At 48.2% G+C, this 25,303-nt stretch overlaps 1 protein-coding gene across 5 annotated transcripts in view; it reads right to left on the reverse strand.

Annotated features, from left to right (window-relative positions):
- LOC133350303 (uncharacterized) overlaps positions 1 to 25,303 on the reverse strand; it is a 72,535-nt gene that overhangs the window by 25,896 nt on the left and 21,336 nt on the right. Inside the window, exon 1 of one of the 5 annotated variants that reach the window (XM_061564535.1) lies at positions 18,829 to 19,125. The exons of 3 other annotated variants lie outside the window; for them this stretch is intronic. Coding sequence is in view for 1 of the 2 variants with exons in the window: in XM_061564520.1 (XP_061420504.1) it covers positions 1,371 to 1,442 (72 nt within the window). In the remaining variant the exon portion in view is untranslated. Of the gene's footprint in view, positions 1 to 1,370; positions 1,940 to 18,828; positions 19,126 to 25,303 lie in introns of those variants that run through there. One more of the 5 variants, XM_061564520.1, reaches the window with a different exon arrangement.

Raw genomic sequence — 25,303 nt, forward strand, 5'->3', positions numbered from 1 at the left:
TGACCTGCTGTTTTGCCGCATGTAATTAAATAAGTAATATATATACTAAAAAAAAAGTTTTTTTAAACACGCTTTAATGAAATGTACCGTACTAGTAATGGAAGAACTCCACGACTCCTGTAAGTGGCCTCGAAGCTTGCCATAACGTAAGGGACCGTGGCCATTTACAGCCAACGTCAGTTTTACCGTGGACAATTCGACACAAGCCGAAACATAACATATAAAAAATAATGTTTTTAATTTTTATGATAAAATATAGTATTGTCACCAGTATGACATAAGTATACCAAGTTTGCAGTCGATACCACATTGGGAAGTGGGTAAAAATTGAGTTACAATATTTGAGGATACAACAACAGACAACAACAGTTAAATAAAAGCGTGTAATAAAAACTAAAGCCGAACGATGCTGTTAGGGTGCCGTGGTGGCTATGAGATGTTAACTACCTCGCCTGGTATTCAGGAGATCGTGGGTTCGATCCCGACCCTGACAACCTGCATATTTGAAGTTTGCGTGTTCTCCTCGTGGTCGTGGAGATTTTTCTCCGGGTCCTCTGGCTTTTCTCTCCACGTTTATAATCAACAAGCACACGTTTACGGTATTTGGCTGCTATAAATTCCCACATGATGATGATAAACCGCTTTGTTGAGCTATCATTTGTGGCCAGGTCACTTCTGAAAAAGAGCTATATAACTCAGTGGGGCCTGACCTGGTCAAATAAAAAAGTTACATTTAGTTTAGACTTGCAATCGGAAGGATACGAGTCCCAATCCCAGTCAGGGGTTGACTCGTTCCATGAGTTGTTTCTCTGGAGACCTGGAGATCGCTGATCGATGTCCGTTCACCGAGATGATGGCACTAATAATTTGTGACTTCTCACTCAACAGTGGGCCGTGTGAAGGCTGCAATCCTCTAGCCCCTATCAGCTCCCCCCCCCCCCCCCCCCCCCCCCCGGTATCTTGTGATGTGAAATACCCCTCCCACAGGAATGTGGATTGTCCACCACCAATCCGGTCAAAACGGAGGCTGTAAATGAAGATGAGTATCACAACACCATCGTTTGAGCGTAAGGTCATTTGGACTTCAACTTTTAGAATACGATTAGTAATTATTACATATTTTTACTATCTATGGAGGAGGCTTGCTTTTTAAAATAACAGCGACACACAATGACCAGCTGCTGTTGCACGTCGCGTCACAGAATCGTCAGACAATTCGCCTTTGCAACCGAAATGTTGCACGCAATTAGGTGGCGTTCCTGTCCGAAATTACCAAAACGAGCGCTGCGCTGTTGTGTGCTCACCGCACGGTTCCACCACCGAACCAACAAACAAACAAACGATTTAGACCGGACGCAGAGGGCTTTTACCTGTGCACTTTGGTCCCACGACTGCAGCAGGACCTCCCAGGGGGCCTGGTATTTAAGTTTGGGTAGAGACATCTCCGTCGTGAGCAGCGCCCCGCCTCTCACAACGCAACACCGCCCAACAATGTGCTTCGATGGGGTCACGTCAATCGCCAAAGAACGGCCACAAAAGGAAGAAAATAAAAGAAAACCCGTCACCGTTTCTTGCCAAATTCACATCCGCGCGACATTCGCGAGAAATGTCGCGCGCCGCCCTGGGTTTCTTGTTAGTTTGTGTCGCATCCGAAGCTTTTTGTTGAAAAATTAAAACGCCAACGCATCACGCGTGCCCATTCACCCTCGATCCCGTCACAATTTTCTGCCACTTTGAGGCCGTGCGCGCTTCTCCGCCAAAAGCCACCGCCGCTGACCACCCGGCAAGTCACCGGACACTTGGCGATGCATTCATTATTCACCAGACGAAGGGTTTACATTTGCACCTAAAACGGCAGTCGCCCGTCCACCCCCCTGCATGAACACATTCTCACGCACACATTCTCACGGCAGCGCTCGTCACAGCTGGCTTCTCTCCACGGCCCACGAAAATTAGCGAGCTAAGACGATAACGAAATAATCTCGCAAAAGCCACAAGAGGCCAGGGGCGCGTACGGAATCCTATCGGCTGTTCTTCCTACACACTCACACGCAAACACGAGGGTTGTGGTGTGTGAGTGTGTGGGGAGGTAGAGATCCCCCCTTCTTTGTCGCCACACCACCACACGGCATTCCATTCTCAGCACGACCTTTCAACTCGTGTCGCCATAGGGACGTTGACATCCCAAGAGGGCCCCCTTCTGTTTCTCTCTCTCTACACAACAACCCCAATCCGCCCCCCCCCCCCCCACACAGAGCTGATCACATTTCTTAATCGCTGCTCAACACAACGGGGATACTTTTTTGTCGTCGTCGTCGTCGTCGCAAACCAAACAACGCAAAAATATATCCGAGGGAAGCGTCGTGGGTTGCCCTTGTCCCTGGGAAAAAAAGGGGAAGCACTTTGCCACGGCGGGTCACGGTGGGTCACGGTGTGGGCTGGAGGGAATTCATGTGTCGTGTTATTTAGACGGCACTGCTACGCAAGCACGTGGGAAGGTGAAGTATGGTCGAATGACTGTGCCCCGCACCGTGACCTGAACAGTGCGAGGACACCCTCAGCCGGTTGGGGATTTAGAAAAAGGGGCGCACGTGTGGACAGTATACAGGCACACGTGTGTACTGTACACACGTACACAGTACACATGTGTACACAGTACTCATGTACACATGTGTACTGTACACATTACTCATGTACACGTGTGTACGTGTGTACTGTACAGTTACACAGTACACAATGCACACAGTACACACGTGTACATGTGTACTGTACACAGTACTCAGTACACAGTACACACGTGTACATGTGTACTGTACACAGTACTCATGTACACACGTACATGTGTACTGTACACACTACACAGTACACACTACACAGTACACATGTGTAGTGCGTACGTGTGTACATGAGTGTGTACGTGTGCACATTCCCATGGCAGGGTCCATGTACATCCATAGAATGCGCCTCCTTCCCCCGTTGACTTGCCAACGTTTGAGCACAATTTAGTTTGCGTGACAGGACGAAGACATGGGCACAAATCACACAAATCAAAAACTCAACACGTTCATCAACAACACTGCACCATGGAATCGTCGACGTGTAGGGGGGCAATGGGGGTCCGGTCTTCTTCACAGCAGAGAGAGAGAAGACTGCTGTTACTGCACGAACGAGTGGCTTTTTTAACAATGATGCACGAGCCAAGGATCAGTTCTGTATGGGTCAACAGCATAGGAAAATAAGCGGAAAGGATGGAGAAAGAACGGAGAAACAGAGGTTCAGGGTGGGGGGAGATGAGAGGGAGGAGAGGTCACACCAGGGCAGGGATGAATAAGAACCACTCAGCAGGATTAGAACTCGCAATGTCTCATCTCGAGTCTTCACAGACTGTAGGGGGAGCAAGTGCTGCTAGCTATGAAGGCCGGCACGGCACACGAGGGGGGTTTGGGTGGACAACACCACGCCCGGCCGCCTTTGTCTCCCTCGTGGTGTTGTCCGTATCGTTCCCCACACACATGCGTAGTGCCAGCAGCCTGCCTCCAGTATGTCTCTCTTACCTGCACTGCATTGTCTGCATTTCTATTGTTGCAACATTATTGTCTGCGAACGTATTTCGAAGTTGCATTGCAATCTCTTGCTTGGAAAGACGCTTACTGCGAATCAAATACCCCCGTTAGTTTTGCCACCTGAAGATGTAATTTGTGGCAGTATAAATAATAACCACAACTCGTTAGCCTTTCCCTCTCTACCTATCTGTGTGTATATCCATACATAAATGTGACTTAATTTAAGCATTAAATGTCTCAATCCACTGCCGGATGAGGGCCTCCTCATGCCACGTGGGTCGTTGTTGGACCATACTTCACCATGCCGGCCAGCGCTGAACGTTGAAGGCAAGGGAGCGGATATGGGAGCATAGAAGCAGGGTAGAGTACAACTATTGATTTTACAGCACGGGCCCTCTCAGTATCCCTGCCTCCGATAACAACCTGGCATGCATAGTGGTCACCAATTAGCTTCAAATCTGACGAGCTCGCGAACTTCAAGGGTGATTCGGTCACAGGCGGGGCTCCAGCCCGTGCTGTGTTCAAGCAATGTTCTGCGATGTGACCACGCCAACATACATCGCCACATCACTCAGACTTAGGCCAAGCCAAATTTAGATCAGAAACGTATCTAGGATGTGGCTTGTTTCATTGCGAAGCCACTTTGGGCCGTCAGGTCGAGACCATTAGCCGGCTACACTCGACAACGGTTTTAATGACTTTGTTGCTAAATCCTAGATTGGAATCCAATGGCTTGGCTCAGTGCTGCTGCCTCCCTAAGCCAGCAAAGTCTCATACAGTGCAACCTTAATTTGACAAGGGCACCCCCGGAGCTGCCCGAATCCGAACCGCCAGGTGAATAATTGAAATCGGAGAGGTCATACAGCCACCGGCATCCCTGGACTGCGAGTGATGCTTCGACTGCCCGAGACCGGCACGGAAACATTCCAGTCCAAACTCAAAAGTCCGGCTAATATTGACTCTGTGTGTGTGCGTGCACCCAAAGAAGGCATTCTAACCCGCAGATGGACCCTTATCTGACGGTGCTACCATCACATTTGTTAATACACAACTGGATTGTTCCGGTTAACCGGATGGGGGGTGACGCTCAGGTGAGAAGAGGCACAGGGCTTCGAGTTTAATAATAGATATTTTAATAAACTTTTTTAAAAACACGCTTTGAAGACTCACTCTCAAGGAAGTGGCCCCGAAGCTTGCCACAACGTAAGGGAGCGCGTGGGCAATAACAGCCAACGTTAGTTGACCGTGGACAATTGGACCCAAGCCAAAACATAACATATAAAAATTAATGTTTAAAAAAATATATTTTTTATGATAGAATATAGTATTGTCATCAGTATGACATAAGCATACCAAGGTTGCAGTCGATACCACATTGGGACGTGGGTTAAAATTGAGTTACAAGATTTGAGGATGCAACAACAACAACGACAACAGAGTGAGTTAATTAAAAGCATGTAATAATAAAAAGTCACATAGGGAAAAAAATGAAATAAATTTTTTTTACCAAATAAATTAAATCACGACGTTTCGGGCGCAACACAAGCGTCCGTCTTCAGGTAGCGACAACGTAGCGAAAGCACAACCGCTTAAGAGTATGGATCCTTGCAGTCACGAAAACTTCAAATCTAGAAATAATAAAAAGGTTAAAGCTGACAATGTCGTGATCAACTTCTCACCGAGGAGGATACAATAAGTACCACCCTGTGGTCCAGCACCACTTGGTTGGAAGTCAACATTGGCTGTCCGACGATAAGAATTGTCCTTAACACAGGAATGTGGAAGTTTGCACCGCTCAGGACCGCCAGTGAAAATCAACACTGCTCAACGCTCGTGACTCTGACCTTTTGGTTTCACTTTACCAGGACGTCACGCTCTGATAATCTACCGTTCGCCTGAATTGAATTTCTAATAATATAATTTCAACTTGTAACGCGCCACTGCGCAGTGTTCGCTCACTCTCAAGGAGAGAGAATAATATTCTTAGGTTTTTTCGGTAAAGTCATGTAGGTAAAAAATTAAAATTAATAAAAGTAAAATAAAAATAAACTAAAAATCACGACGTTTCGGAGGCAATACAAGCTTCCGTCTTCAGGTGGAACTGGACATGCGAGGGAGAAACAGTTCCACCTGAAGACGGAAGCTTGTGTTGCCTCCGAAACATTGTGATTTTTAGTTTATTTTTATTTTACTTTTATTAATTTTTATTTTTTACCTACGTGACTTTACCGAAAAAAACCTAAGAATATGAATCCTTGCAGTCACGAAAGCTTCAAATCGAGAGAGAATAACCCAGAGGCGAGAGTACGAGCCACAGGTGCATGGGAAGGCAGCAGCAGCAGCCACGCGGTGCTGTGCCAACGCAACCAACATCTGCCAAAGCTCTGCGGTCCTCTATATTTGAAGGTGTTTATCGGCCAATTAACGAGTACTTGAATGTGGGAGGAAACCGGAGCACCTGGAAAAAAAACCCACGCGTGCGAGGGAGAAACACTCGATCCCGTACAGACGAACAGGTGGAGTCCACATTTCTGCTGTTACCGCCTTCTCCTTGTGAGCCAGGGGAAGGGAGTTTCAACAAAATGCGAGATCCACCAATCCTCACCACGACAGTCCTGGATTACAGGCCACGTGCATAACCACCATCGCCCGGCGATTAGAGGCATGAAACACCACCCAGCTCACTAACACAGCGGTCATCCTAGGGGGGGGGGTGGTGGGGGAGCCTGTACCTTGACACAGGAATGTGGAATATCCATCGCTGGCTCAAGAACTGCAAAAAGCGTAGATGAGCAGACACGCCAATGCTTTTGGTTCTTAAGACACGGCGAATCTGAATAGCCGCGTGGTGGTTGTTGTTGTTAATCACGTCGATGATCATCATTAATGATAGTCACTATTGGACACGTGACAAATTACCCACGCGTTAAAGATTTAACCTCAGCGATTTAGAGTGCCCCATTAAGTAAACACTGTATCATATCTTCACTTGTGGCATCTTAATTCGTAGCATTAAAATGATCGACCGGTGTTACATCACGTGGTCGCTTCTGCAAAGTGTATAACACGACCCACGAGGGCCTATTTGAAAATCTCAAAGCTGAACGTGCAACACAAACTTTCCGTTGTTATTTTTATTCTTAATCAGCTCTCGGTGTTTACTGAAAAATGCATTGAGAACGCAGTCGTGAGTGTTATTTCGTAAGGCTGAAACCATCCGCTGCCATCACAATTAAATTCATTTCCACAAGTCAGTCATAATTGATTCCAAGAATGAATTCCTTGTGGCTGAAGGAGTCGCGTGAATTCATTACACACAACGTACACAAATCGAAACATAGATTACTTACACAGCTTACGAATAAATATCAATCGACACGTCTGCTTATACCTCTAAATGTTAGGGGCATTGTGAAGCCAGGGTTTCCTTTCATACGTTTGTCTCCGTGTTCATATCACGGGCGGTGGTGGCTAGGCACGTGGCCTGCAACCGGCACTGTGCAGATTTCTTGCCACAAATGTGTTTGGGTGTTTGTGTGCGTTTGGGTGATTTTTTTGCCCCTCTTATACTTTGCACTCCTGTCTTGTTTTTGTGCTGTTTGTTGTTGTAAGGTTCTTGACCACCCCTCCTGGACATCTGTGAAAAAGAGCTTCATATTCCTCCAGTATAAATATTGTGATCTTGAACCACAGCGGCTTGCTCATCTCGTCAATGAACATAAACCATCACGCAACATCCGGTCATCCTCGCCGCGGCTTTTGGCAGGCCATCGAACAAAGGCGGTTACGACTCCACGCTCTTTCAGATGCGCTTCTGTGGCCGTCTGGAACGCTCTTCCTTCCGACAATAACAGGAAGCCACTGGGTCTATGCACCTTTACATCTAGATTGAAAACTCATTTCATTAGAAATGCTTTTTGTGTTTAGTCCGTCGCCCGCACCTCTGATTGGCACGGTTGGTTGGCCTTTACGTACAGTGTGAAAGAAGTTCAACATACACACTACGTAGAGCAGCGGGGCGAGAAGATGAACTCTGCCAGCACCACAGATGGCATCTATCCCCCAACTCCGTAGCCTCGCCACAGCTACCGGCGGAGTCGCCCAGGAGTGCACGCCCAGCACCTTGTCAATCCACTGCTGGATGAAGGCCTCCTTCAGGCTGTTGAGACTAGGAGCCCTTGTAATTGCTTGCAATGTTACGCCGGTATAAAAACAATGTTTTGTTTATTATCATCATCATTAATTGCTTTCACGCTAGAGGTGTAACAATTCTCCCTTGGGCAGAAACGACACATTTTATTTGTTTGCGATTCTAAGGTCAACAATGAAATAAAATAAAAAATAATTTATTTTATTTTTTGGTTTGTTACATTGTTGTGAATGTAGTGGCCTCTAGTGGCTGCAGGAGGGGGGGTGGGGATGTCATGAACTGGATTACATAAAAGACATTCCGAATCAAAAAATGTAAGCTCCTTGCAGGTGCGATAGATGTGTCATGTTCAGCAATCCATGTTACCTTACACGAGCTTGTTTGCCTGTCCTAGGACGGAAGCTGTAATATTTACGAAAACATTGATCAGAGTATAATTGTATCTTGTGTAAAAGTAATGGCAGTGAATCTTGCACGAAAGTATGTCAAACACTTCACTGCAGTTCACTGTAGCACTGTATTTAACCGACCTTCAAATTGTTAAAATTCACTGTTCCGACACTTTATTCTCTTCTGCTTTCGCTCGCTGAAATCAATTGTAATTCGATACAATATCTGGAAAATCACAGAGAAATTTCTATTTTATGAGAATTTAGTAGCATAAATTAGACTTGCCTTTTGTCTCAAGTGCTGAAGAAATAAATAAAGACACCAAATCTACATATATTTGAATAACTTTCAATAAAGAAACGTCAAACTTTATGCGAATTTGCGAAAAAAAACTTTTTTTCCACTCGACCTTCTGCGTTCAAGTAAAAATCCACCCGCTCATGAATATTAATGAGGGGGGGGGGGGCGCATGTGGAGTGACGTCACACGCGGGACACACACACACAGCCTTTGTTGTTTCATTATATTAGTTGCTGCGTTGATTTCTTTATTAGCTTTACTTTCCATAAAGGTCAAAATGAAAGCGAATTTGCGTAAACAAATTTGCGCTTCCGCTCCAACTTCTGCATGCGTAGTGATGTCACCCATTCATGATTATGAATGGGTGATACAAGAGATGGAGGTTGTTTTAAGGGAAGAACAGAAGCGGGCGAGTGAAGCCGATTGTGCTCGTTGCGACTTAAGCACAGCAGCATATTCAAATTCGTTGCAATTAACGTTCGGCTGGGCGACACGATAACTCGGTCAGCACGCTGTGCGTTTTTATCTGCGATCAGTCACTGAGGATTAGCGATGGCGTTAATTAAGAGAACGGTCTTCGGAGATAAATAACGGGGCACTTGCACAGGACGACGGGGTGAGATCTCCGCTGCAGATGATGATGGTGTTTGGTCGTGGTGGGAACTTTGATGCCGACGGGGATGCAACGGACGGTCTTGTTTTACCACCGTAAAAAACCACGTCGAAAAAGATATGTAAGATCACAAATGTCTCCCTGCTCAAAGGAGCCTGGGGAGCTGCCCACACTGAGCCGGAGGAGGTTACAATTCCACATTGCCATGGTAGGGGCAAGTTTCACCAGGAGACAACTACCGCTCACTTCCTGCAAAGCAGGGACATGCGGGTCAGGGGAGGCAGAGCCTCATATGTCATACTGTAATGAAAATAGCTGTTACTAAAAGTAAAAAAAAATTATAATAAAATAAATATTAAGATTTTCCAATGATCTGTGTTTGAAATGTCATTTCTGTACGATTCCAATCATTTTTATGGTCAAAATCGCCAAATTTGCGGAGCTTCGCTGCAAATACAGGAAAAGACGGCAGGTGAGGCAGCGATGAGCTCAGCCTCCCCTCTGATTGCGCAACCCCTCAGTAACTGGATGGAGCGTGGGCAATAAGCGCGTGCCTGTTACTATCTCAGTATGTCACCAATGTAATGTTTGTAGACTCCTTCATTTCATGTCCTCGCCTGCCATAGTCCAGGTAACTTATTTCACGTACGTGTATAAAGATATTTAGGCTCGCTGGTCTCGTCATGAAACTGCAATGAAAAAGCACCAGGGGAGGCAGCTATCACGCCCCCCTCCGTGAGCCCACGCCCCCCTCTGTGTGTGAATCTGGCTCTGACACTAGCCAGTGCCTCCCCAGCCATTGACCTCACCACACGTCACTGCTGCAAAGTAACAATCGCTTCATCATCCCTGCAAAAATGATGGGCTAAGTGGGTCCCCACAAGCGAGATGTGAACTCGCAACCTCCTCCATATGGGTCAAACACTCTATCCACAGATGTGGTGAATCATCTCAATAATAATGTACGGCCTAATTCTAGATTTGAAGGTTTCGTGACTGCAAGGATTCATATTCTTAGGTTTTTTCGGAAAAGTCATGTAGGTAAAAAATTTTAATTAATAAAAGTAAAATAAAATAAAAATCACGACGTTTCGGAGGCAACACAAGCTTCCGTCTTCAAGTGGAACCGTCACAGCACAATAGCTGTATCACTTGATACAGCTGTATCACTTGATACAGCTATCGTGTTGTGACGGTTCCACCTTCCACCTGAAGACGGAAGCTTGTGTTGCCTCCGAAACGTCGTGATTTTTATTTTATTTTTATTAATTAATTTTTTACCTATGTGACTTTACCGAAAAAACCTAGGAATATAATGTATGGCCCTTCGTCGATCCACAGCTGGATGAGGGCCTCCCCTATACCGTGAGGGCTGTGGGGGTTTATGTGACCAGACTTCTCCACGCCGGTCAGCGTGGGTTTAGCCGGGCGGTGGTGGCTACGCTGCTGCACGTGACTGCATGCAATCCAGCAGTGTGGAGGCGGCAGGAGCGAAGGTTGGCGAATCACCACACGGATGTTGAGAAAATCCCTTCCCGTTGGCATCGAACAGCGGTCATAATACCCTGGCTCGCCACGAGAATGCGGTAAAGTAAAAATGTGGACTCCACCTATGTCTGTCTGTATGGGATAGAGTGTTTCCCCCTCGCACAAGTGGGTTTTCTTTCGGGTGCTCTGGTTTCCTCCCACATGTAAGCACTAATTAATTGACTGATAACACCTTCATATATAGAGGACCGCAGACCTTGGGTAACTGTTGGCATCGGCTCACCGCTTTGCTGCTGCCTTTCCGCTCGTTTGTGGTTTCTCGCACCTATACTGTGCAGGACATTACAAGCGGACATTTAAATTATATTGCAAGATGCTGACATGCGGTGTGTAAACCTGGAGTTTAACCTCACAGCCGGGCGAACACAGAATATTAGAATATTGCTGCGGCATCAAAGGCAACACACTCTGCTGAATAATCACATCTTTTGGGGTCACCCGCGCCACTTGATTCAAAGTCAGCTTATCTACAGGGATGTCCGCTCAGGAAGAAATATTACTTCACAGAGTCGAGTCGAGCAGAGGACATTGACCATTAGGTAGAGGAGGGGGGAGGAATAAACGCTGCACGCTTGTAAGGCCGGACGGGGAGCGTGCACATGTTAGTGCCTGTACCTGCTACGTAGGTGGTGCAGTGCTCACGCATGTATGTTGAACTTATTTCGCTCCATACGTAGCGAACCTAAACACAAAATGCAGTTCTCAAGAAGTTCGTATTTAATCTATATTTAAACGTCCACAGCTGCAGTGGCTTCCGGATATTGGAAACAAGAGCGTTCCAGACGGCCGCAGAAGCGCGTCTGAAAGCGCCGTGCGTGACTCGGCAGCCATCAAACGAGTGCCTGGTGCGGCTTGTAATCATCAAATGTGGGGAGACAGAGGCGGCCAGGCGAGGCGGTGTGCACATCACTCCCTTTACGTGCTGCGTCAGCATTAATAGGTGCTCGCTAAAAGGACTAGCAAAACTACGGTATTTGCGCATTTGTGCACATTTCAAAGTAATGTAAGAGTGGGACTTTCGTGGTTATCACACAGCGCCTGCATACCCGGCGACCCCAATACGATTCCTGCCCACAGCCAACATTGGTGACACATCTATACCGGTCTTGGGTCTTCCCTACGTCAACTCAGCCTGAAATGAGTACCTGCAGCAGTGTGCAAAACATCGTCACGAAGGCGGGAGGGGGAGGTGATGGCCACCCACCCACCCACCCCCTTCATGTGCCGCGCCAACTTTAATAGGCGCTCGCAAACAGCATTTCCCCCGAGCAATATTTTCAAGGATACAGGGGGATCTTTGTCTTTGTTACGCAATATACCAGACAAACAGCCCTGCTGTGGCCGGCCAGCTGGGTTTACTTGGAAGCCAGTAAGGGCGGGTTTAGGCTGAACAACACCAACAACGATGGACGATTAACCTCGAACGACCTTCCCTGCATTTGCGCCGCATTGCCAGAACCTCTCGCGAGCCTCGTGCTTTGCGTGTGCAGCGCAACGCGCCACACGCGTGGCGATCGATCGTGTGCTGTGGTTTCTACTGGTGTAACGCCAACTTCAAAATCAAGAGTTCTCATTCGGGTCAACTCAACCCTCCCCCCCATTAACCCTTAAAGAGTTGAACACAACCTTCAAAAAAGTCCCAATTTCGATTTGAAGCTTTTGTGACTGCAGGGATTCATCTTCTTGGTTCTTTCGGTAAAGTCACGTAGAATGGAAGACAGACCTGTTCTTCACCTGAGGACGGCTGCTTGCGTTGTGGCCGAAACGTCGTGAGAATTATTTTATTATGTTTTATTTTTATTATTTTATTATTTCCATTCTACGTGACTTTACCGAAAGAACCAAGAAGAAAAAGTCCCAATGTTCTATGAGCCGATTTGCACTGCAAGGAAGTGTAAGATGTGGCTTTTCATTGAACACTGATGAATGTTTGCAATATTTGTTTTATTTCTCGTGTGATTCAGTGTTTACGCTTCTTTTGATCGTGTCACGTTGGCGACAACCCAGGCGGGGGGGGGGGGGTCGCTCTTGCAAATGAGACTCATTCTGGTCTCTTGAGTTTTCAGCCGGTTGAACAAATTCAACTTCAAACTCTGCCGTGCCTACTGTAGGAAAAAAAAAGAGAATCTCCACCAAGGCAACTGAATATATATACGGCGAGTCTGAAATGTCGGTAGATTTACAACCATGGCAAGACTAACCATAATAAACAACTCGATTTACGAACGTGGGATTTATGTTCAATGTGGAAACAAAATGGGGAAGAAAAAAAACATTTGCTCAACCAAAATTTATGAAAAGCTGACAGGGGAGTTTTTAAAATGCTTGACGACATCGTTATTTTCAGATTTTGCTTACAATTCAACGTTTCAAAGATCGCAGAGATGTCATTTCAATCACAGGGATGAGTGCAAAAAGAAAATCTGCTTACATCCGCCACTCCTTGCCGCAACCGCTCCCTCTGCTCATTCTGCAATGAGCAATTGAGCAACAATCATCTTCCATCAGCAGCCTTGAGCCAGCCAGCATGGAGAATTCCACATTCCTATGACTTTGACCAGGCTACACTGAGCATCAACTGTTGACGTCTCTCAACGTGGCAGTCATACTCACCCACATCCCAAATGGGATATACTCAGGACAACACCTCCGCTTAGCATAGTTGGCTACGTACGGTACGAAAGAAGTTCAACATACATACACATACATAAAACGTAAGAGGACATTTTCTATTGGGCCAACGATGCGGGCAACGGCTTTTAGGCTCGACTCCCGCACAGTAGCAATTTGCGTGAATACATTGGGTTCATCTTCTTGGTTCTTTCGGTAAAGTCACGTAGAAGGGAAATAATAAAACAATAAAAATAAAACATAATAAAATAATTCTCACGACGTTTCGGCCACAACGCAAGCAGCCGTCCTCAGGTGAAGACCAGGTCTGTCGGGGAGACAGCGTCTGAATGAAACACCACCACGCTTGGAGCGTCTATTTAAGCTGACTTTACCGAAACAACCAAGAAGATGAATCCCTGCAGTTACGAAAGCTTTAAATCGAAATACATTAAGTTCACCATACGCTTGTAGACTGTTTGGCTGCTAAACGTTTCCACGCGATAAACCACCTAGTTGAGCTGTCGTTTTTGCGGCCAGGTCGCTTCTGAAGAAAGCGCAATAATAGTCACGTGGCAGCATCTGAAGACGCTTAACAAATAAGCGAGCCATCGTCGAAGCCACCACTCCACCGCCGGGTTGTGTATCTTACTCGGAGAAAATTGCGAAGGCGACACAATGAGTAAGAATTCGATTCGGGTTATTCCCTCGTTATTCACGAACTTGCTATCCGTGATTTTGGTTTTCCGCGAACGGCATCTGGAACTCGACGTGACTGCATCGGGAGAGAGAAAGGAAGTGATGAGATAGAGAGGTGAGAGATAAAGTGATGATGGGCAGCATCATTCTATTTTAAGGTAAGTGAATTTATCAACTATTATTTAATACAATTTTTATTTAAAGCGTTCGTGACTGCAGGGAGTCATATTCTTGGTTCTTTCGGTAAAGAATAAAAATTGGTTAATATATTTTTTATTTTATTATTTCCCTTCTACGTGACTTTACCGAAAGAACCAATAATACATTATTTAATACTTACATTTGTATTTAATTTATGTTAATCATAACCAAATTGTATTTCTCTTGCGATCATTTTCATGTATTTGATAGCTTATTTATGTGAGGTCATTCATTAAAAAGATTTCCGTAGGCCAAACATAATTTTCTGTAATATTTGCTATTCACAAGAATTTCAGGAAATTATCCCAAGCCGCCCAGTGGCTCACCGTTCCCACGGCTCACGTGACACCCCCCCCCCCCCCACGCCGTTCGACACGAGGTGGTTGCGGAGCGAAGACCGTTGACGCGTCGGGGTCATCCTTGAGGATGTTTTTGTTTCATGTCCACGCCTGCGTTTGTCTTTCCTGCTGCGGTGACCCCCGTGTTTAATGCACCCTCTGGGATTGGGGCTGCTCTCTGCTAGGGGTCGAGACGTGCATGCTGAGAAAACAATATTGTCCCCCCGTGTCCATCGTATTTTCTGCGTTTATTTATTTGCTCTTAAACGTGCCTGCGGTGGGCCGACTTGCCGAACGGCTCAGGGAACGGAGCGCTGAGCTCATACCGGCCGCGATCCTGGCTTCGTATCTGAACCAGGTTCTCAAGTGCAGCGAGGTGGCGATTAGAGACTTCATCACCGATGACTCCACACAACGAGCACCATATTAAAATCAGTTTTGCACAAAAGTTCGACAATTTAACATATCGGTTCGAATGCCGTGCACCGAGCGTGACTCTTTGTAGCAAGGCGGGTGGGAAAGATCTGACCCGCCCCTCCCCCCCCCCTTGTGTGTGGATCAGAAGCGACTTGAAAAGATCTCAGGAGCATACTCTGTCTTCACGACAGACCTGTTCTCCAACTGTGGCCGAAACGTCGTGATAATTATTTTATTATGTTTAATTTTTATTATTTTATTATTTCCATTCTACGGGACTTTACCGAAAGAACCAAGAAGATGAATCTCAGGAGCAGTTCTGTGCCGTCTCCTTCTGCGGACCGTTTCCTAACGCGGGCTGAAGCACCGCTCTGCGAGAGTTCTACATTGTTCTTCTTGGTTCTTTCGGTAAAGTCACGTAGAAGGGAAATAATAAAATAATAAAAATAAAACATAATAGAAGGAAAATAAGAAAAGAAAGGTTAAACTTTATGTTTTATTTTTAATATTTTATTATTTCCCTTCTACGTGACTTTACCGAAAGAACCAAGAAGATGAATCCCTGCAGTCACGAAAGCTTTAAATCGAAGTTCTACATTGGTTTGTCGTCTCAAGATATTACTCCGATTACACGCATGGAATACATTGGGGGTCCAGCGTTGCTTGTCTACTGGGGGGGGGGGGGGGCCACGGTAACCAGCAGCACAGCGGCACGAACCTGCCGAGAGACTGCGTCTGATGTCTGCCCCGCGGCCAACATCAGTGGCGAGCGATATCCAAAACCGGTCCCTGCCTGCCGCCAACCCGCGGTCACCAGCGTGGAGCGCGGTCCAACGAGCCCCGTGACCGATCAAGTGCGCGGAAGCCCTTCATCCTACTCGTACAATGGCAAAGAACTCAACACACCTGTTAACAAAGCTGTGGCCTTCAAAAGCAAGGACATATGTAATCGGCGACGTTTCTGGCAATGACCCTTCTGCATAGCGCACAAACGCTCACGTGCCATGAAGAAGGGCCATTTCCTGAAACGTCACAGATTTCTATATATTTTTAAGGCAACAGCGATGTTGACGAGATGGCGTTGAGTTTTTGTGGTCATTTGCGCCTGTGCACCATCGCCAAAGCAACAGCAGCAGCAGAAGCTGCAGCAGCATCGCCAAACAAAGTGGCATCTTGATAAAGGGCTGTTGATGTGGTCTGGTAAATCAGGTGACGGACACACAAACAGCGCAAGCAATGTCTCGTCCCTGCTGGAGGAAATCTAGCAATGGACCATAATAAGAATGGTGTTGCTGCAAGTAATCCACTCCACTCAATCTCACGCTCCAGCAATGATTTTCTGAACACAATGGGCACACGCCGCTCAGCTTAATCTATTTTTTTTTAAACTTCTTCTCAATATTTAACACTGCTGGGCACGCACGTCACCTCGGCGCTCCGCGGAATACAATTTACGTACACGCACGTAATGTGCCCGCGAATTCGCCGCTCGTTCGCAGCAGCCTCCCTGTGGAATTGTAACAAGAAAATGCTTGCGGGGGGGGGTGGTGGGGGTAGGCAACATGACCCGAAAATTCATATTCTTAGGTTTTTTCGGTAAAGTCACGTAGGTAAAAAATTAAAACTAAAATTTATAAAAGTAAAATAAAAATAAAAATCACGACGTTTCGGAGGCAACACAAGCTTCCGTCTTCAGGTGGAACCGTCACAGCACGTTAGCTGTATCAGGTGAATGACCCGAAAAGTCAAAGTTAGTCTGCACATTTAATCGCGAGCTCGATGAAATTGCGTGGTGGAAGATGCCACGGTGCTGGAATAATGAGCGCAGCTGGTTTTCATCTCCCTTGACGCGCGCAGCAGTTTGAAATAATGGAGCAGGAATTTATTTTAAACATCGCTCCCCCTCCGTCCACCCAGCAGCGTCAGCAGCAGAATGAACGGTGTTTACCGCAGTTTCGTGGCACCTTTGCTGGAGGAAAGTGCAGGGTGACCAGCACGCGTCTTGCAAGACGTCTCGGCCTGGTGGCACGAGCAGGCCCTAAACAGCCCGTCTCTTACAGCCCTCGCAATCCGAGGGCCCCTTCCACCAGAAGCGGCACGAGAAAGCTAAATTGCAGGGCTGCACCCTTGCCCACGATTTATTATCACGCCTTTATCGGTGTTACTTTTTGTTTCACTCACTTTAAAGCAAACACACACACACACTTCCCCCACACACCCCTCTCGATGCCCTGCCAAGTTAAGATAACATTTTTTTTTCAGGAAACCATTTTCACGATGTGCTTTGCTTGTTATCACAAAACACGAATTCTCCATCGGGAAACACCCCCACACACGCGCACAATGATCCCCCTCCGGTGTAGCCTTCACGGACTGTTTGGGGGGCAAATTGCTCTTAGCGAGTAGCAAGCGACCTATGAAGGCTACCGGCACTGTGGCACACACCAGGGGGCTGGGGTGGCCAGCCCCACGCTCGGCGATGTTTTGACACATCGCATATTCATACCTGCCAACCCCCCTTATCACAGACCAATTCAGACCTTATTGGTCACCTCGTGCCCCTTGGAAATCTCAACGTGCATCCTACAAAGTCCCATCACCACAAGGGTGAAACACAAAGACACATTATATGTTTGTGTTTGCCCGTATAGAAACGGCTGTACGCTTATGTACCTGAAAACTCAGTTTTCCTATACAAGAATAAGTTTGTATGGGTGGACAGCTATGGGTTGACAGCTATGGGTGGACAGCTATGGGTGGACAGCTATGGGTTGACAGCTATGGGTTGACAGCTATGGGTTCACTGCTATGGGTTGACTGCTGTTGGTTCACTGCTATGGGTTGACTTCTATGGGTTGACAGCTATGGGTTCACTGCTATGGGTTGACTGCTATGGGTTCACAGTTATGGGTTGACTTCTATGGGTGGACAGCTATGGGTTGACTGCTATGGGTGGACAGCGATGGGTTGACTGCTATGGATTGACAGCTATGGGTTGACTGCTGTGGGTTCACAGCTATGGGTGGACAGCTATGGGTTGACTGCTATGGGTTGACTGCTATGGGTGGACAGCTGTGGGTTCACAGCTATGGGTGGACAGCTATGGGTGGACAGCTATGGGTTGACTGCTGTGGGTTCACAGCTATGGGTTGACTGCTGTGGGTTCACAGCTATGGGTGGACAGCTATGGGTTGACTGCTATGGGTTTACTGCTGTGGGTGGACAGCTATGGGTGGACAGCTATGGGTTGACTGCTATGGGTTCACTGCTATGGGTGGACAGCTATGAGTTGACTGCTGTGGGTTCACAGCTATGGGTGGACAGCTATGGGTTGACTGCTATGGGTTGACAGCTATGGGTGGACAGCTATGGGTTGACTGCTATGGGTTGACAGCTGTGGGTGGACAGCTATGGGTGGACAGCTATGGGTTGACTGCTATGGGTTTACTGCTGTGGGTGGACAGCTATGGGTGGACAGCTATGGGTTGACTGCTGTGGGTTCACAGCTATGGGTGGACAGCTATGGGTTGACTGCTATGGGTTGACAGCTATGGGTGGACAGCTATGGGTTGACTGCTGTGGGTGGACAGCTATGGGTGGACATCTCGGATATTCGTCAGTGGCGCTGCGCTGTGGAGCGGGGGAGGTCGAACCCGAGAACTGCGTAGCGGCCACTACGAGGTGCGGAGCCCGAAACGTCGTCGGCCAGACAGCGGGGACAGAGAGAGCGCAAAGCCGGCTTCAACGTCGCTCCCGACAACACGGGCCGGTTAGAACAAAACAAAAATCTTTTTAAAATCAAGAGTCATCGGACACGTTACATTGCAACAATAGGCACAAAAAAAACCTCCCACACCCCATCAAGTGTCCATTGTTCATCTCAACTCTGCATCACCAATAATAGAAGTCATGCTGCTGTGGTCTCTCGCCCCTCCGCACCGCTCCACCCAATCTCAATCCATCTCGGCGCCATCCCCTGCTCCTCCTGCTCCTCCTTACCTTGGCAACTTGCGGCGAGGCCCAAAGACAAAAAATCACTGTGCGAGGTGTCGGGAGCGAACCGCCAAAAAGCGTCGTCTTCACAACAATAACAGCAGCAGTAGCAGCAGCCTACACGTAGATTGCGCTGGCGAGAGCCCGCTGGCTTGGACGCGAAAATCCGCCAACAACAGAAGAAGAACGAGGAGAGAGAGAGGAGAGAGAGGCGATCACCCCCTGCCCCGCTCCAAACAAAAAACACCCTGCGCACTGCTGATTGTGTTGCGTGTGCGTGGGGTGTGTGTGTGTGTTGTGTGTGCGGTGAGCGCTGTTGTAATGACGGCAATCAGAGAGTTGTTCCTGCCCGAGTCGGGGGGGGGGGGCGGCCCGGTCAGCCCAGCCCCGCGGCATTCCGCAGGCAGAGAGAGAGAGGAGGGGGGTGAAGTGGAGCCGCAGTCACCCGATTGGCTTGGCCAGTCAGCACCCAAATCCATACACACCCAGCCACACCACACCCACCACACACCCACTCACTCACACCCACCCACACCCACCACACACCCACACCACACCCACCCACACCCATCCATCCACATCCATCCACACCACACCCACTCACCCACACCCACCCACACCCACCCACACCCATCCACCCACACCACACCCACCACACACCCACCCACACCCACCCACACCCACCCCCCCCCACCCACCACACACCCATCCACCCACACCCACACCACACCCACCCACACCCACACACATCCATCCACTACCCCAGCCATCCACCCACCCACACCACACACCCATCCACCCACCAACACCCACCTACACCCCACCCACACCCTATCCATCCACCCACACCCACCCACACCCACCAACACCCCACACAAACCCCACCCACATCCACCCACACACCCACCCACACCCAACCCACCCACACCCACCCACACCCACCCACATCCACCCACCCACACATCCACACCACACCCACACACATCCACACCCACACACATCCACACCCACTCACCCACACCCACCCAGACCCATCCACCCACACCCACACCACACCCACCCACACCCACCCCCACCCACACCCACCCACACATCCACAGCACACCCACCCACATCCACACCACACCCACCCACATCCACCCACTCCCACCCACAAACCAACCCACATCCAGCCACATCCATCCACATCCACCCACACCCACCCACAAACCGACCCACACCCCACCTACAAACCCACCCCGCACCCACCCCAGATAACGCAAAATGCCGCCCCGGGTACCGAGCGGCAGCTTGAAAGAGACGGGGTTTGGGGTTTTTGCGAAGGGGGGAGTGTGGGGGAGGCAGGGACGTCGTCGTTGTTACTCGAAGGCCGACTTTTATTTAGGCTGCCTTTTTTACGACGCATCAAGTCTGGCAGAATTAATAAAAAATTAAACATAATAAAATACAATTCTCACGACGTTTCGGCCACAACGCAAGCAGCCGTCCTCAGGTGAAGAACAGGGCTGTCGGAAAGACAGCGCCCGAATGCTGTCTTTCCGAAAGCTTGCGTTGTGGCCGAAACGTCGTGAGAATTGTATTCTATTATGTTTTATAATTTGTATTTTATTATTTCTCTTCTACGTAACTTTGCCGAAAGAACCAAGAAGATGAACTCCCCACTTCTTCTAAGACCCCTGGCCAGTGTGAAAGAAGAGTAGGCCAACGTACCCTCTCGTGAGCCTGTCTAAAACTCGCCTCTAGCGGAGGCCCTTCTCCCAGCAGTGGCGCGAGCAAGCACATTGCAGGGCTGAACCTTTACCTCCGAGGTGACTGACAGATGGTGAAGCACTCTTTCACAGCGCGTGAAGGAGAGAGGTGGGTGCCACTTGTGAGACAGGCCTAATGAAGTGACCTCAGAAGGAGTGCTAAGCGGGGGGGAGGGGAGTGGATCTCATATTTTCTCTCAATTCCCCACGAGGCGATGGAAATCTACACAGTTTTTTCATGAGCTCAAGGTGCCAACTGCGGCTGTTCCAGCAGGATCTGCATTTGACATGACTCCAATAGCACAATTAGAATACGATCAGTGATAATGACAACAAGGGGGGGGGGGAAACGCATTTTTAATATTCCATGTGCCTTGTGAAATATGCATGCCATCTGACACTGCCGAAGATAAGTGTCAGTTTTTCAGTGTCGCTTCAAAATGCGAACGCATGCACACAATGTGAATTCAAATGACGCTCCCGGCTGCACTGTTCGCTTGCTTGATACGCGGTTGTGCCAGGCACATATATGACACTATACTAAACATTTTTTGTTTCTACCAGGTAAGGTCACCACTTTTTCAGAAGCGACCTGGCCACAAATGATAGCTCAATGAAGTAGGCTCATCACGTGGAAATGTACAGCAGACAAATACTCTCAACGCACACGTTGATTAAAAATGTGGAGGGGAAAACCGGACGACCCGGAGAAAAATCCATACGACCACGTGGAGAGAGCCACGCAAACGTCAAAATATACAGCAGCAGTTGTCAGGGTTGGGATCGAACCCACGAACCTCCTGTACACCAGGCGAGGTAGTTAACATCTCGCCACCCTGACACCACATCACTCTGTGATGCTGTAGGGTACAGGTTAGCACACTGGACTTGCAATCCAAAGGTCACCGGTTCGATCTGCCGGCGTAGCGGTTAAAACGATGCAAGTTTCTTAAATCCCATCCCTCACCTGCCTCTCGTCTCTGTGCACACAGCAGTCATCATCGGTTCACCACAGGCGAACGTCAAGATGTCTGGCCAGCGTGAAATAGTCCACTAAATAGCCTCCCCATAGCTGCCCCTAACTCTCCCTCTGGAGTGGAAGCCCTGCTGCCACCAGTGACAATAGCAATTGCAGGGCTGCACCTTTAACTTTCATATTAATTCATAATCAACTCCCCTGCGTTGCTTTCTTATCACGTTCTACTCCGGACTTCCAAGTTTCTTACCCCGATTCTCCCATTCAATTCCTAGCTCCATCTGCACGCACCTACGCCATATTCGGGTAAGCAGCAGGCGCTTCCAGTTAAACAAACGCAACATTTGCGCGTAAGATTAATGTTACGGAGCGAAAATTAGAAACAACACAACACGCGTATTCTCATGTGGTAGTAAATAGTAACGGAGAGAAAATTGCAAGCTGTGCGGGAGTGAACCCGCTGAGATTGGTTGGCATCGGCAGCAACCAGCCCACACGAAGTTTCTAATAATCTGCCAAACCACGAACGTCTCCCCGTCTAAAACCTCGGCAGATTATGAAATCACATTTGTAATTTAATAAAGAGAAACACCACGCGTGGAAACTTGCCTTGGCTATTTGACAATGGGCTCCCTGTTTCGCGTAAATATTGCAATTCTTGCGGGAGTTGTCAAGTTGTGTTCTGCGCAAAGCGTCACGGATGGACCGAGCCTCCTCGTCGGTTCTCAGAGCTGAGCAGGGTTGACCCTGGCAGGCATAGAAACTTGGATGTGCGAACACGACTTGAGTTTGCTATGTGTTGTAGGCGTGGGGCTGCGAGATGGACTGAAGGTGGAAGGGCTGGTGGTTTTAACCCCCCCCCCCCGCTCTCTCTGTGTGGGATTTCTCCAGGTCCTCCAGACGCTCATTAGTGACACTTGCCAAATATCCCCAATGCAGGACCGTCCTGGATAAAAACCACAAGACTCGCCAAGGCTTTTCTGCCTGGGTAAATAATTGCCATTTTTAACAACATTTAACAGAACACTCTTTGCAAGATTATCTCAGCTCGTGATATACGAATCCGGCTGAACATCCGTTCAAAAGGATAGTGCGCTCACTTTCTGTGCGAAATTGGGCAATCAGAAACGTGCGAAAAACGGAAGGGCCCGGAAAAGTCAGAGTAGTACTTACAACAAAAAACCATTGCAATTATTTACGAAATCTTGCCTATTCAGTTTTCATTCATCCACGCAACAGAATAGTTAAATTCTGTTGTCTGAGCTACAGGACTAGCCATCTCAGCGTTCGAATAATTGCGTGGCAATGCTCATCTCCACCGGTAGCCCTTCGTGCTCGCTCGGCCCATTGTCAATCCACTGCGGGGCGAGGGCTTTCGACGAGCGGGTCGTACGGGTTCCTCTTTTGCACGGCAGGGTGATCAGCAACGCGCTGTGTTCACGTCCAGGCTGGGGAGCGAGTCTGGGGCTTCCGCAGAGAGGCGCCACGAATTTCTGGGACGCTGTCGGCGATTGACCGCACTTGCACGAGGGTCTTCAGTGCAGGTGGAGGCGGGGAGCGTAGGTGTGTGAGCATAGAAGTATAGTGCAACAAGGATATTTGCAGCACTACCTTCTGCAGACCAACCACGCGCAAAGTGGAACTCATTTTATTGACTGATGGGTCGAATGGCTCACAGAGCTATACCTAATAAATGAACTTGAACTTGAACTTGGGTTGAGTGGACCCTCAAACTCGAACTTGCAGTCTTCGATCGTCAGTGAAATGCTCTCGCTGCAGCGCCACACGAATGGAATATTTGCAACAACAACAAAAACAACGCTTGAATTATATGAAAAAATAAAAATAACGCCAACAATGGAATCCCTTACTAAAGGCCCGTGGAAGGGGTTTTGCAGCCGTGCTGGAAATCTCTCCGCAGGGACTCCGACGGAGCTCTCACAGGACGGAGGGGGGGGGGAGTGAAACGTCGGACGTCGTGCGGCACGACCCGAGAGAGCCCCACGATGGAGGGGCCGTGCAATTCCTTTAAATGTGAAAAATACGGAAAGCGTTTGTGTGGCGACTCTAGTTGGCAGTGAAACACTCCAAATAGCGTACAGTGGCATTCCCATAAAAAATATACACACTGCGCTGTTTTTAATTACCAATTATATCCCAATTATGCTACTGCAGTGGTGACATAAAACAAATTAAATTCCTGGAAAGTCAGCAGAGCTTCAGATCGCCAGGGAAAGGCGCCAGAAAATGCCAATGCAGACAAACTTCAACAGCGATCAGCCGGGACGAAAAAGAGAGGCTTGTTTATTTGTGGCCGCCTGAATTAAAACCCCGGGGGGGTCTCAGCAGTGCTGGCTCAAGAGGGTCTGACGGGACCACGATGGGACTCCTGCGGGCACCCACCGTGCCACCTCGGGCCGCGTTGTGTTCGTAATCACGCATCAAGATTACAGCCCCAACGAGCGACGAGGACACGCGACTAACGATGGTCGCGGGAGATTCGCTGCGAGCGGTGGAACATATCTCTGCAGCAATTATTCACAAATGATGCCACTGGAGTCCCTTGCAAACGCGAAAGCTCTTGCATTCGAAATTCCCTGCAGGCAATGGCGACACGTGTATTGCCAAGGAACAAGAAATTTACGGGATTAATTATAATTCATCCGGCGCGGTTCACCTGCATTGGGCCCGAGGGCAGCTGTGGTTGGCACGCTCGGCTCCCAATCGTGGAGGTTGTGAATTAAAATCCTCGGTCGAACGTCGACCGAGGATTCCGTAACAGGTGGACTCGGGATAAATGAAACGAGTGGCGATTTTGTGAAAATACAATAATCCGGCTGTGACGGTCCCACCTGATGACGGAGACTTGTGTTGCCTCCGAAACGTCGTGATTTTTGTTTTATTTTATTTATTTTTTATTAATTTTGATGTTTTACCTACGTGACTTTACCGAAAAAACCTAAGAATATGAATACAATATACATCGTTTTATAAAGATTTGGAATGTGATATCACTTGATTAGGGAATTCTACAGCGGTTGAAATAACATATATATACAAAACGTCCAACCAGTGTGGAAGAGTAGGCTTCAGAACTGATTTTTGTGTTTAGTTTATTTACCTTCCTCCACACCTCCGATTAGCGCGGTTGGCTACGTACTGTGCGAAAGAAGTTCAACAGACATCCACGATAATACCCTCTAGAGCTTCCTCCCTTGGAGGTCCTTCTGCCAGCAGTGTCGCAGGCAAGCAAGTTGCAGGGTTGCACCTTCACCTTTTGCCTGCTAAATGGGGGGAAATGTTCCGAGGGCGCCGCGCGGGGGCGATGCACGTGGGGGGCACGTGTGCACGTGTGCACGTGGTGGGCACGTGGGGGGCACGTGTGAACGTGTGCACGTGGTGTGTACGTGGGGGGCACGTGGGCACGTGGTGGGTACGTGGGGGGCACGTGGGCACGATTCGCAAACCCCGGTCAGAAAAACCTTGCGGGGTGGTGCGTCGAAAATAATTCTTCGTGATGTTGAAGCAGCCGGGAGGCGAATGTCGGTAAAAATTCTGATTTTAAACTGTTTTTTGAGGACCGGTGTGTTATGCTGCACCTGTGTGCCACCAATACGTTCATTTATCCACAAAACCTCGGGTGAGTTCCGTTTGAGAGTAATCGGACACAATACAAAGTGGCTCCATGCGTCTTTTTTGTTTAAGCATCGATCAATGGACTTCTCCTTTGGCAGCACTGTCCACATGACCAAGGTAG

This window comes from Lethenteron reissneri, chromosome 4 (genome assembly GCF_015708825.2).
Source record: "Lethenteron reissneri isolate LAM-NWPU_2019-01 chromosome 4, ASM1570882v1, whole genome shotgun sequence".
Classification (NCBI taxonomy): domain Eukaryota; kingdom Metazoa; phylum Chordata; class Hyperoartia; order Petromyzontiformes; family Petromyzontidae; genus Lethenteron; species Lethenteron reissneri.